At 34.1% G+C, this 13,763-nt stretch overlaps 1 protein-coding gene across 1 annotated transcript in view; it reads right to left on the minus strand.

Annotated features, from left to right (window-relative positions):
- Positions 1 to 7,895: 7,895 nt before the first annotated feature.
- LOC106101743 (basement membrane-specific heparan sulfate proteoglycan core protein-like) overlaps positions 7,896 to 13,763 on the minus strand; it is a 19,006-nt gene continuing 13,138 nt past the window's right edge. The window contains exons 16-26 of the mRNA XM_013281066.1: positions 13,698 to 13,756; positions 13,275 to 13,501; positions 12,893 to 13,035; positions 12,587 to 12,691; positions 12,310 to 12,411; positions 11,728 to 11,977; positions 11,383 to 11,580; positions 10,760 to 10,857; positions 10,426 to 10,543; positions 10,027 to 10,168; positions 7,896 to 9,062 (exon numbers count right to left, since the gene is read on the minus strand). Of these exons, the coding sequence (XP_013136520.1) occupies positions 9,059 to 9,062; positions 10,027 to 10,168; positions 10,426 to 10,543; positions 10,760 to 10,857; positions 11,383 to 11,580; positions 11,728 to 11,977; positions 12,310 to 12,411; positions 12,587 to 12,691; positions 12,893 to 13,035; positions 13,275 to 13,501; positions 13,698 to 13,756 (1,446 nt within the window). The 3' untranslated portion in view covers positions 7,896 to 9,058. The remainder of the gene's footprint in view (positions 9,063 to 10,026; positions 10,169 to 10,425; positions 10,544 to 10,759; positions 10,858 to 11,382; positions 11,581 to 11,727; positions 11,978 to 12,309; positions 12,412 to 12,586; positions 12,692 to 12,892; positions 13,036 to 13,274; positions 13,502 to 13,697; positions 13,757 to 13,763) is intronic.

The raw sequence follows: 13,763 nt of genomic DNA on the forward strand, positions 1-13,763 counted from the left end.
TTTTTGACCGACTTCCCAAAAGAAGGAGGTATTCAATTCGACGATATGTTTTTTTTTTATTTTTTTTTATGTGTTTTACGGCATAACTCCGCCGCTAGTGGACCGATTTGGATAATTCTTTTTTTATCCGAAAGGTAATGCTTGCAGGTGGGTCCCATTTTTTTTTTTTAATTTTTGGAGTCTAAGACTACGACGTAGTTAAATAGTTTAGCTCAAAATCGCGCGACGAAATTTCGGGTCATTTTTCCTTTCTTTGCTTACGTAGCCTAAACTATAAGACTTACATAAAAATGATGTATGGAAGAATTGTAGCCCATTAAATTTGCTAAATAAAAGTCCGCAATAGCATATATCTATCTATTAAGGTTGTCGCACAATAACCGTTTGTTTCGCGAAAACCGTCAAATAAATGCAATCGACTTCACTTAAAACGCTTTTATTCTTATTTGGTATGAATCCTTATCCAAATAAATATGTTTTCACGATAGAGTATTAAATGTAGATCATAATTGCCTTTTACAGTATGTAATTCTGACAAAGATTCTAGAAGTTATCAAAATATTAAAACGCACGGGCAACAGCGGCGCGTGGCTGGACAGAATTATGAGTGAATGATCGCAACGATGTATTAGATCTTTACTTAATTTCTCATATAATCGATTTAGATAACTCATTCTTTGTTTGAAAGCTAGTGATTATCATACTGCAATGTTTAGATTCACTAAAAATCAAGAAATAAATAAACTTTTTAATAAAAAAACAAAACCGACTTCCAAACAAAATACACTAAAAACAAAACAAAATGCACTAAAAACAAAACAAAATATTCTCAAAAAAACAGTACATTAAAAAGTAACGAAATAATTCCTTGAAAATAGTAAACCTACCTTATTGTAACTGTTATGTCTATATTGTACAATTATTTTTACTTTGAAGTCGGTGTCAGTCAATTTAGATTCATTACTTAATCGTTACTATACTTTCAATTGTCAATTGTTATGGTAAAAATGTGGAAACCCTTACGTAAAAATATCTCTGGATACCTTGGCTGACACCGACATCAAAGTAAAAATAATTGTACAATATAGACATAACAGTTACAATAAGGTAGGTATACTATTTTCAAGGAATTATTTCGTTACTTTTTAGTGTACTGTTTTTTTGAGAATATTTTGTTTTTGGTGTATTTTGTTTTTAGTGCATTTTGTTTTGTTTTTAGTGTATTTTGTTTGTTTATTATCCACTTCTAATATAAATAAAGACAAGGATCTTTGCCAAATATAGTACAGATAAGTTCTATTTAATAAAATAGTCTAAGTGTTAAAAAGATGAATTTGAAATACATGTTCAGTTGTACTTAAAAAGAAAAGAGACGAAAAAAAAAAGAATTGGCATCGAATATAATATCAGCGACGACGTACAGATTATAGATAGTTCTCTTCGCACTTCATAAAATACCGTTTAAATTATTACGTATCCAAAGTAAAATCTACACAGTATATAATAAATTAGAATTGTATTTATTTACATTGGCCTCATAAAATTCCTTTAACGTTAGTCAGTTATTTTTTTTAGTTTAAATTGCCACAGTTGGTATGCGATTGTGATTTTTTTTAATAAAGATATAGTAGATGTCTATAGAAATCCGGAGCACATAAGTGAATTAAACGTGCTTTCAAAGTGATAAAAAATTATGACCTAGACGTAAATCTATAATTGTCGTTGTTCATTGTTGTAGGATAGCAAATTTATAGGATTTAAAAGGTTGATAATCCATTAAGTAGATTCTGGTATCAATTAGAGGTTTCCGTTTATCAAACATCAGTCCATCTTCGTCTCATTAAATTAACTTTTATTTCAAATTTAATTGCTCCTTAGGTTTTTAAAGAAAAATCCACAACTTTTTATATAGCATATTTCATTCCTAACCGTTACAAGCCTGAAAAATTAGCTTATTTTCGTAATTTTGTACATAATTTTACTTTAGGATACAGTTGCCAATATACTTATGTTTTACATAGTACTTGTTTGCTAGTCATAAAAAATTCGGGAGTGTTAATGAGTGTAGGTTTAATGTTGCTGGGAGTGGCATTTAGGCAATGGCTGACCTTGTCAATGAACCAATTTGCTTATACAACAAATCTATCAACTATTCTTCGAGTTACACAAATTTTTGTTTCAGTTACTTTCCACATTTAATCATTTTTGGCTCTAATTTATTTTAGACAAGAACCCAGATGACATGGTTATACGGCGACCAACTTCTTAGGGCCCGTATGATGCATTGGAATGGTGTTAAGTTCTGTCAGATAAAGTTCATCTTAAGACTATACTAATATTACAAAGAGGAAAGATTTTTGTATGTATTGAAATAACTCAAAAACTATTCGGCTGATTTTAAAAATTATTTCACCATTAGAAAAAAAATATTTGTGAGTAACACTGGCTATATTGCATTATTACTAATGTCGAGGAACTATTAATAAACAATACTTTTACTTTCCTCCGCTTTCACTGCCTAAACCGTTAGAGATATATAAAAATGATGTATGAAAGTATTGTAGATTTCAATAAGTTCTATAGAAAAGTCGTAAGATTTCAAATTTCACGCAGACGAAGTCGCGGGCAACAGCTAGTGCTTATATAAATAAAGTTATTTATGGTAGCGTGGTAGTAGGTAATAATTTGAATTATTAATGATCATTATATAATAATTATACTAATTTATAGGGATCCATTAATACGCAAATCGTATTGTTTGGACATACACTGTTTTCAATAATACCCAATCGTAAACAAATCAATGGACACACAGGAAAATGCTCACCCTAATAAAATGTTCAGGGAAAAATCACAACACTCGAGTAATAAAAGAAAATATTATGAGTACCAACTTAAGGCTTAAAAGGGATTTTCGCAACCTTTTTTTTTCCAATTCATAAAAGTAGGTCCCATCAATTGTATTGAACGTGATTACCGTGGGTGTTGCTTGGATCAGCTGCATAACAACTGCCATTTCTCTCAACCTCATGGCAGAGATGGGTATGCTATGGTACAATTGTTTCAGCAGTGTAAACCCACGGTTACATAATGAAAACAATTCATACGTGAAATGTACTCAGCAGGTATTAATGAGTTGAACACATGTTACAGAGTGGGATATACTTTTATATCCATAATAAGCTTCTTTATGTCGCAGTTGTTAGGCTATCTAGAGAATAAGGAGCGGAGCTACCATTTGTAATGGCCATGTTCGTAGTTTTTTATATTAATTTTTAATTTTCGATTCTCTGGCGTATGTTGGCCGGTGACTTCCATGGTATTTTTTTGATTATGCTACCTACCGTTTTGGAACCAAAAATTGTAATAGAAACATTGTTAAGTATAAGTAACCCTTTTATAATATTTTTATCTATCAATGACTTCTAATGACAGTTTACCCGGTAACATTACTAAAAGTATTATTAAGTAAGCAATAACTAGGTTTATAAATGGCAATACTTTATCATTGTACAATGGTATCGCATAACGATTCATCATCGTTTAATAATACCTGGTTCATCTATACTACTATACTAATATAGTAAAGAATAACACACACTACTTTGTGGCGTAGGATGTCAGCAATCACAGCACATTTTTGAATAATTCTTACTTTAATATAAAAACCTACACCTACGACACGCTTTAGGCTTATTGTCACGCTATTAAACTTGGGGGGGGGGGGTAAATAAATTGGAAAAACCTCCATGCCAGAAAGGGACCATAAACTACGAGCTTATTTTGGTTAAGAAGTTAATAAAAATATATAATTTCATGCGGATGAAGTCGCACGGAAACAGCTAGTATATTATATTGAATTAGTTTTAATACGGAAATATTGTTCGTACGAGAAGCGATATCAGCACCGTGTCAAACATATGGCTGTGGTCTCTGCCTACTCCTATGCAGTACTGGCGTGATTATGTTGTTTTTTATTTGACCATTGATTTTCGTACTTTTTCTACTTAAATATGGAGGGTATCTTTTACTGCATCTGGCGTTTAAAGTCTGTCGTTTTAAGGATCGTCGTCAAGAGTGAATTATGGCGTAGTCATATAGTTTAAGAGCTGTCACAGCAACTCCTAGACTATAGTTACGTCTTTTAATATATCCCATAGGGATGTCAGATGATACATTAAAAGTTTCTTATCCTTTGCCGTATACTTACGTTTGTCTTTAAATAGAAACACAAGCAATTAAACATAAATGAAACAATGGAGGGATTACAAGCGGTATAACACGAATATTTGCAAAAAAGTATTTGTAACATCCTCGAAAAAAATGGAATGAGATTTGTTGATGTCATATCTGAATTCACTACCTTCCATGATATCCTTTTTCAAACAATACATCCATACTTTTATCGCTCTTCCTTTACCTTTATAACCATCCACATTCAGTCATTAATTTGTCGTTTATCATAGAGATGATGCGAAGAGCCGCGTTATACGTCTATACCACGGTAACCATTTGATTCTCAAATTATTCATCACCATCATATAAAACAACTAGAAAACGATAGTTTGATGAAAAAGCTTGAGGATTTTTCTTAACTTGATGGAAACACAATAACAAAAATTGCGTAAAACAGTCACGTGCAGAGTGACGTCAACATACAGTTGCAAGCTGCACGTTTTAAACTTAACCATGAGTTTCCATCAGCGAAACATCCGTACGAAAATACTTTCTTATCTCAGCTATGAAGAAGAACGCAAGAGATTATATGTTGACGAATGTTTCCGCAATTTAAACTCAAGACGAAATTCAGCCGAGCTTATTATCTACTTGTACACACTCAGTGTTCATAACCAGGACAGTCACATAGTTAGCTGACTGTCCTGGCTTCTCATCTCAATGATGTTTTTTGCTTAATAAACTTATGTATTCCTGGTACCAACAACTCAACCGACTTCTAAAAGGAGAAAGCTATAAATATTAAACTGTCTTTTTTAAATAACCAAGGATCAAACCACAATAATACTAAACGTTTAGTGAGTCTACGTTACGAGAGTACTAGTTGTACTATTTAGACTTCGTAATGATACCTACATCATAATTGTAACTGAAGTCAAAACGTTCCAGATTGTTCAAGATAAATACTCAATTGGTTTCGCACACTTACTTTGTACATGATACGACTTTAGGTCTTAAGTATCAGAAGGCAAAATTATATTTCAAACACGAAAACATTGTATAGACTAAGATAAATTAATATGATATTAAGTTAACCGCCTAATTGTTCTATTATCAAATTTCTCACTAAATTGTGGATATTAAAAATAAATCTGAGACGAGAACCATAAAAATGAGAATCATCTTAGAAACAGATGCCTGACCAATTAACTAACCCAAAATTAGAAGTAGTTATTGAAAATTGTTCCTTAAAATTACTTTGCTATTCATTTTGAATTTCTGATAACATATTATATATAATTATATATAACATATAAATAATGCTTTGAAATAACAAAGAGATGAAAAAATTTAATCACTATAATACTATTTTATCCCAAATTTTTAAGCTAAATATTATTAAAACCTTGTTGTTACAGTGTATAATAATAGTATATAAGTAATCCGGAGTTAAAATAAAAAACTGTTATAACAAATCTTGTACATATTTTTACTTACCAGATGTCACGGATGCGACCACAAAAAACGCACAAAAACACTTTAAAACAGTTTCCTCCTATAAATTTTAATTTATTTGTGCAGCAAACTCGACGCGAATCAAATTAGGACAAACTTTGAAAATGGAATGAAAGTCGAATCGTAAAATACGAACACAAGGTACCGACGCCGACACGTCCGGCGTACTCTGCCGTGCGAACTTAAGTGAAGCCGAAGATACGCACTATCAATCAAAAGCTCCCGACACTTTAACGAATAATTTTAATTTTATATTTTTCGTGTAACATTTTTGCTGATTTTTAAGATAAAGACTGGAAAGATCGAACTGTAAGTATGATCTAAGGCACATACTTACTAAATATAATCTGTACCCAAAATTATTGCTATGGATGAAACTAACAATATTCTCCTGCTTGTCTATACTATTATATGAAACTTTAATATATTTTAAACCGCGATTTACCAGCCCTAACACATATATTTATTTTTGCACATTTATCATATTTTTTTTATTTATACATATGTTTCAGCAGCAGAAAGACACGGTTAACTCTTTGCTTAACAGAAAGCGGATTTAAAATTTACAAATAATTTCACTGTTATTTTAGTATCTAGGTGTATCGCTTGTCCTTTCTTATTTTTCTCTTCGAATAATATGAAGGTCTCCGTTGCTTAGCAACGCTAATCCTCATTGTTTGACGGCACGACTCCCACGGCGTTCTATCAATAGTTGAAAACTGAAAAAAAAAACTCATTTTATTGTAGCATTTTAACAATACATCAATAAGCATTCTTGCTAAAACTAAAGGTAGAGGCAAATACTTACGAATTTTCCTTTGGCCAACTCCTTGTAAATCAATCTAGTTAGCTTTTGCTGTATTCATATTCAAATATTCTAGATATTTGTAGCATTTTAGTTTTGCAATAATTCCTATATTTATTTCACATTTTTCGATTCTCTAGGGGGAAGCAGCCGCTTCGCCCTTAGCGACACCCATGGATGCTGTTTGTTTTTCTTAAATCCGTTGTGCATTGTGTAATAAAATGTTAAATCAAATCTTTTACTCAGTGCTCCAATTTTTATACAATCTTAGATTTAAATATGTTTAATGTAGATTTCTAAGCAGAAAACTCATGGTGAAGTAAAATGTTGAACAATAAAATCGTTAACTTAAGATTTGAGAAAGTCAAGGTTCATTTAAAACATTAATCTCACGCATGGGTAGAAGCTATGTGTAATTTAGTTATAGGATTTTTTATCGAAACACATGTATGCGAATCTACTCTAAACAAATGTCGCTTCTGTTTGTTAGTAGTACTGGAATTTAATATCTTGAGATCTCGTGTTAAATATTTTTTTTTTACAATAATTTGTAATCGTTTCAGAATGTGATAACTGGTGCTTTGGTCTTGCAATATGTGCAGGCTGTCAGTCTTTCCAATAGGAACGGCCAGAGAAATGTCAAGTCCAAAGCGTACGGCAACTTGGAGGACGGCATAAAATTTTTAATAAGATCCAAACACGATGGTCGAAGATGTGATTCGGATGAGAAGATGAAAAAGAAATATCTTATGGAGAGTTTAAGGATGCATATACCGAAGAACAGAGTTAATTTAATGCTGCGTGATCAAAAATCTGAGACGACTGAAGCTATAGTGACACCGCGTAGCAAAAATTTCCTAGCAGAATTAGTGGAAGCCGAGCTTAAGTATGCTTTGGAGAAGAAATCATCAGCTCTGTACGATCGGCCGGTGGTCGAGCAAATGGGTAGGAATGACTTCCTCGTTATCAACCCTGGTGACGTTGACCCATTCGTTACGATAATACCGAACGATATTTACTATAATCATGAGAAGACTTGCGTCAATTGGTTAGAAGACTGCAGCTATCAAGGGATGCGAGCGAGACTTTGGCAGAAGCTCAAGTCTCATGACATTTAATATAAATAAAGTCAAACAAGGATATCTGAGGCGCTGCTGTCACGGTTAATTCTGTCGACAGCAGTAAAGAGAGGTCTTGTATAACTTTTTTGACGTTGACTGGGAGGCGCCAGTGAAATATCATAATTTAGTTTAATTTATGCCCTCGGAACCAAGTATCCTTGTAGTTCATTAACAACAGATTTTTTTTTCATTTCTTCAATACAGATTTTGGCAGTGATTTAGTAGTTTAAACCCAAAAATAATGGTGCAAAATTATAGGATTATGAGAAAAACGCAAGTTTTATTTATAAACAGTTTATTGGTTTAATATTAGTCGTTCACTTAGTAGCGATATACAATAGAATTCCTTATTACGTAGTTTCGATACAATATTAAGTTTCATCGTAAACGTACATAACATCAGTACTTTAAACTAATCACGATAAAATAGTATGCGTCAGCGCAGCTCACAGCTTACAGTAACCGACACATTTAATGCAGTCAATGACTAAGTAACTTGTTAAGCTAAATAGCATCACCGTCTCAACCAATTACAAGCAGTTATAAAGTAAATGCCACCGCACTGTTTAAACAAAATAAACAATATTTATTCGATTTATTTCTCGCTCTAAAATATATCTAAATACTTCATAGTAGCACATCTTATGTTTTAGATAATGAAAATAATATGAACTGTGTAATTACATAACTAAATCATAGAAAAAAAGCAACGGCAGCAAATAAATGGCAGTGACTGAAACAATGAGATATTACAAAAACTAGTTGGACTGCTTTTGGCACATGGTAATTAAAATAAGGACTTCTTGATTAAAAAAGAGATTTTCTAATTTTTAGAGAGAACTTTTAGAAAGCACACACTCTCAAGACAAGTGCATATATGTATACACTTTTCTAACATATACTTATAAAAAGATAAAAAAAAACAAAGCTTAGAAGGCGAGCGGATGTTAATTTTGCAAGACATATGCAAGGTAAAAAAAATAGTAACATAGTTACCCTAAGCCTAATAAAAATAATGATTCAATCTTATGGCACCAGAACAAATCCTCACAGCACCGTCGCAGTATACGGAAATATTGAATAACATAATAAAATACATAATAATTAAAATTCAATAATAGCTTTATTATCTAAATACTAAGCTAGCAGTATTGTCCAAAACGGCGAAGTCCACTTAATACTAGATATAACGGTACACATATCAATAAAATCTCTACTAAAATTAACAAATATCAATTTGTAAAGATCACCAGAACTAATCCAATAATTAGGTAAAGAGCTAGTTACGCATTATGAAGGTAAAATATATATTTTGAACAATTGACATGAGATAGTCGCTGCTAACGCAGCGGTCAGCAATAGTAGAGAAATTACAGACGTTACATTAAATTGACTTATTACTTATAAACATTATATCGGTCGATCTCCTTAAAGCGATCGGTCACCTGCAAGGAAAGTAGATATATTAGATATTTGTTTATTTAAAGTATACACAACACCTAATTTAATCACACAATTACTTAGTAAAATAGAACAACTTTGCACTAAACTGATAAATTAGCCAATATGTAGGTGCATAACTACATTATCAGAAACAATTTATAAAGGTTTAATTTTCTAATTAAAAAAAGTAAAAATGTCTAACATACATCGTATTTTAATAAGATATCATAATTATTAAATATCACTAGAGAACAAACATAGTATGTTCTAATGAAAACTGTACATGTAAAAACACGAAGTAAAATAATAAGAATACTGCATTAAAGTACACTAAAAGATAGTGAATATGGAAAATAAATTTTAGATACGATACCTTGAATATCCATATTAGTAATCAGCATAGATGTCCGATTAGTAAGGAATGGCTAGATTAAAGAGTATTACAAAGGATGGAGCAGAAATAAGGCAGATATTGCAAATCAGGGCCGATTGAGATCTGGCCATTGACATGAAGCCAGGTGAAGTATTGAAAACATCAATCTCATCGAAGAAGGGATACCCGTCACCGAACATGTAACTGTTATCCAAGGCAGCGTGCAAACGAGAGAAATGTTAGTATTACAGCGAACGGTGCCGTAAATAGTTAGTATAAGTCAGTTATGTTTGTATTTTAAGCTATTACAATATTGTTTAATCTTGTGTAATATTCTGTTAAATGTTTAATTCACTGGAAGAATCTGGTTTCATTATCCGCGGCACATCTTATTGTTAACGGGTGAATGGTATACAGTAGCCGCGTGCTTGCTAGACAGTATGTTTAAGACCAGTGTGTGTAAGCGAGATAGTAAATATTGTTGAGATATGTGACATGATTTGGAAAACACGTGGTGACAAAAGTGTATTGATTAGTGTAGGTAGTGGTATATTTTTCATGATGTATATAATGTAATTGTTAGTGTTACTAACTCCTTGCATCGCTGGGTGTTTCTGCCGGCGACCGCAGTGCGGCCGAGTTGAATGGCGCGCGGCATGCCCATCAGCTCGACTTGCTCGATGCAGCCCTCCAGCCCCGGGTGCTGCTTGTAGTTGAGACGGTCAGGAATACCACCTGACAAACATTATCATTGGATACATTAATATAGCTTAGTATTTATGGTACAAAAAATCTTTCAACACGACTTAGTCAACGTTGTCACTAAAAAATTTCATTAGAGTAAATTAATAATGCTAAATCTATGTTAAGCGACAGTTATTCTAAATGCGGCAGTAAATTGCAAATACAATTGGCAATTTCAGACGAAATAATTCAAATTTCAAGTAATAATCAGACAATAAATAAATAAACCATAGATATCTTAATATTACCTATATAGACATTAGAGTCGGCACTCATAACGTTGGCGAATCCGTTGGATAGTGCTTTCTTGGTATTGTTGTCGACAGACAGGTAAGCTTCGTTGTTGGCCAATAGTTTGGCGATAATCTGCAATTATTTATTATTTAAAATGAATAGACACAATTATTTCAAATTGTCACTGTCAGGAATAATGAAATACTTGAATGGGAAAACCACTCGTTATTTGGAACGGCATTTGTTTTTCAAATTACTTACAGTTAAACAGAGAGCTGGTGATAATGATGATAGTTAAATATGTAAGACGGTAAGGTCCAAAAAACAGGCTTTGTTATTGTTACTTACCACGTGCCGCTCGCCGTCGGTGACTTGTACATTTTCAATACGAACATCATTCAGTCCGCTGCCTAAGTCCCACTCCATTATCACCACTCCGTTTTCAACTGCAAAGAAAGAATAAGAGATCTTTATTAATAAGATGATTACAAGACGTAACTATAAATGACTGCTGAATGCAAAACTGCTTTCTGCTCCTACTTCGTCATTTGGTTCCTTTTGCTAAGATAATGATTACATACCTATGTACCTAAAAAAACCTCTTTTCTATATATATACCACACTACTACTATATACTATAAAGAGAAAAGTTTAGTATCTTTGGATTTTGATATGTTTTGAAATAACTCAAAAACTGCGCCAATTTCAAAAATTCTTTAAATTTTGAAGGTGCGTTACCACTGAGTAACATAAGCTATTTCTACTATGTTTTTAATTCCACGTAGACGAGGTTACGAGCAACAGTTAGTTTAAAAAACGGTGTGGTTGATTAGAAATATATGCACTATTATTTTTTTTAATGATGTACATAGTTAAAGTGTCACGTCAAAATTCTTCTATACATAGATTAGATACCTTATTTATTACACTTCCGTACATTTGATACCACTTATTAAAACAATAAGACTCACTTCTGATAAGGATATAATCTCCGGTGTCGGGTGGCGCTTGAGCCTCGTGGTGGTAGAGCAGGACGCCGTCGTTACTTGTGACGATCGCGAGCGCCATGATAGCTGGATTCTCGCTGAGGTTCTCGTAATTCAACATGCTGCCCGGCAGCTCCACGTATCCGTTGCCATTGAAACCAACGCTGTGCTGCAGCTCGAGTGCTGTACGCAAACATTGCTCGATCAACATTTAAAAAGTATTAACAAAATCATGGGCGTCCTCAACCTTTGATCTAACAAGGTAATGATCAATTGACGGGGGTTTAACTATTACTTTTTTATTCTAAAGAGTCCACTCCATATACTTACGCATTTGACAATTGGTACCAGCGAAGCCTAGAGGGCAATCGCAAGTGTAGTTCATTTTGCTGGATCGGTCGAGTTTGCAGGTGCCGCCATTACGGCAGGGGCGGGCGGCGCAAGGGTCGGTGTACGGCGCGCGGTACGAGGACCGGTTCTCGCAGTACGTGCCGGAGAAACCCGAAGGGCAAGTGCAAGCTGTGGCGTCTAGGGAAGTGCACCTGCCGCCGTTACGGCACAAGCTGCACACGCTGTACACCTACAGCACACAAACCAACAAATCAAAAGGGAGAAAGAAATTTTATTATCTCTAACTAGCTCCTCTAGTCCTCCGTGCCTCCGTCCGCGTGGATAAAAAAAAATACTTGGTAATTAGTCTGTGTGTTCTACTGGGCTATGATCTACATCTGCGACAAATTTCATCAAGATCAGTGCTACCATTCTTCAAATATGTAATAACAAACATTCGTCCATCCCTTTACAATACTAGCAAGATGTAAGATGACATAGTGAATTGACATCCCCCTTATAACTTAAGAATTTCATACATCCCAAGTATTGATAGTGAATTAACTTTTATAAAATACTCACTTCTGGAATGTCTCCGCGGACATCGTTGGGGCATTCTTGAATATTGGCCGACTGGATAGATGCGTTCACGATGTCCAGTTGATCTCTCTGGTTCAAGCGAACCTATCGAGCAAATAATGAAAATCGCACTGTAATAGCAACTAACTCACGTAAAATAAAGTAGATTGTTTAGCTTGTCGTAAATGCCTGTAAGCAGCAGTCTCTTAACATCAATTAACTTGAGTTAGTTAGTTCTGTGTTAACATTAGTTCTGTGGTCGCTTATAAAAAATACAAACTTCTTTAATGCAGCCGCTGAATCCTCCAATGACGCCAGTGCTGTTGTCCAAGGTTATCGTCTCGTCCACACCGCCCACGTACATCGGTGAGTCAAGGATCACCTCCTGATAGACAAATGAGTATACCAATTATTACCGCAACCATTTTTGTGGCTTTTAACACGTGATTCCACTTCTCCCGGACCATATCTTTTCACTCTGTCTAATTCTACAATTACTTAGAATTCACTTTGCAACTCAATAAATACAAATAGGAACTTAAGGGGTATTAGTTAAATATATGATAGGTTTAGGTTAAATACGTACTGTTTTGTTTGAGGCGAGTTTCTGTTCATATGTATCCACTTTGTTGATCTTCATAGAGACGTCTGTACCGACGCGCGCGATGTGCACGTCCGTCCATTCGTTCACATCCAGTGTCTTGTTACTAGTCAGTACTACCGGTCTACCTGTAGATATCATGCCATAACTGTGTTACAAAAATAGTTACAGATGACGTACAAAAATAGTTACAGACGAATTGAAATTTTTACAAGTCTGTTAAAAGGTAACGCCAAAAAAAACAACATATATGTCACTCTTTTGATTGTTTAAGATATTGAAGATCACACAAAAGAGAACAGAAGTAGTCGCTTTAAATATCGATTATCAATTAAATGTTATTAATTTCTAGTTTTTATCTATTTACCATCGCCAAGGTCGAATCGGTACTCTAGTTTCCCGTTGTGAACGGAGAGGGCGGTGTAACCGCCGCCGCGCGCCTTGCAGTACATAATGATGCCGTCAAGGACCGGTGGTGTCGCTTTGATCTTCATCGACATACGGAAGTAGCGACGCGATGGCGTCGGCAGTCTGATAGCTAGGAACGCACTGCCCGTGAAAGCTGGGTACTCGATGTTTTGCTTTTGTTCGCAGCTAAAAATTAATTACATCATTAGACGTTGAATATGTCGCAGAGTTGTACAGTACACAAATTAAAGGAGCTACATGTTAACCCAGTATTTTTTTGTAGAACTAATGTGACTACAGGATTTTCTTGCTTAAATCGATCGATTGCGAGACAGTGATAGTATTCACAATGTATATAGTGTGTATAGTTAGTGATCCTTACTTTTTGCCAGTGAAAGTGACGGGGCAGGCGCATTTGTAGCCGTCTGCGGTATCAGTACAACGACCG

Source organism: Papilio polytes, unplaced genomic scaffold (assembly GCF_000836215.1).
Source record: "Papilio polytes unplaced genomic scaffold, Ppol_1.0 DF823957.1, whole genome shotgun sequence".
NCBI classification, from domain to species: domain Eukaryota; kingdom Metazoa; phylum Arthropoda; class Insecta; order Lepidoptera; family Papilionidae; genus Papilio; species Papilio polytes.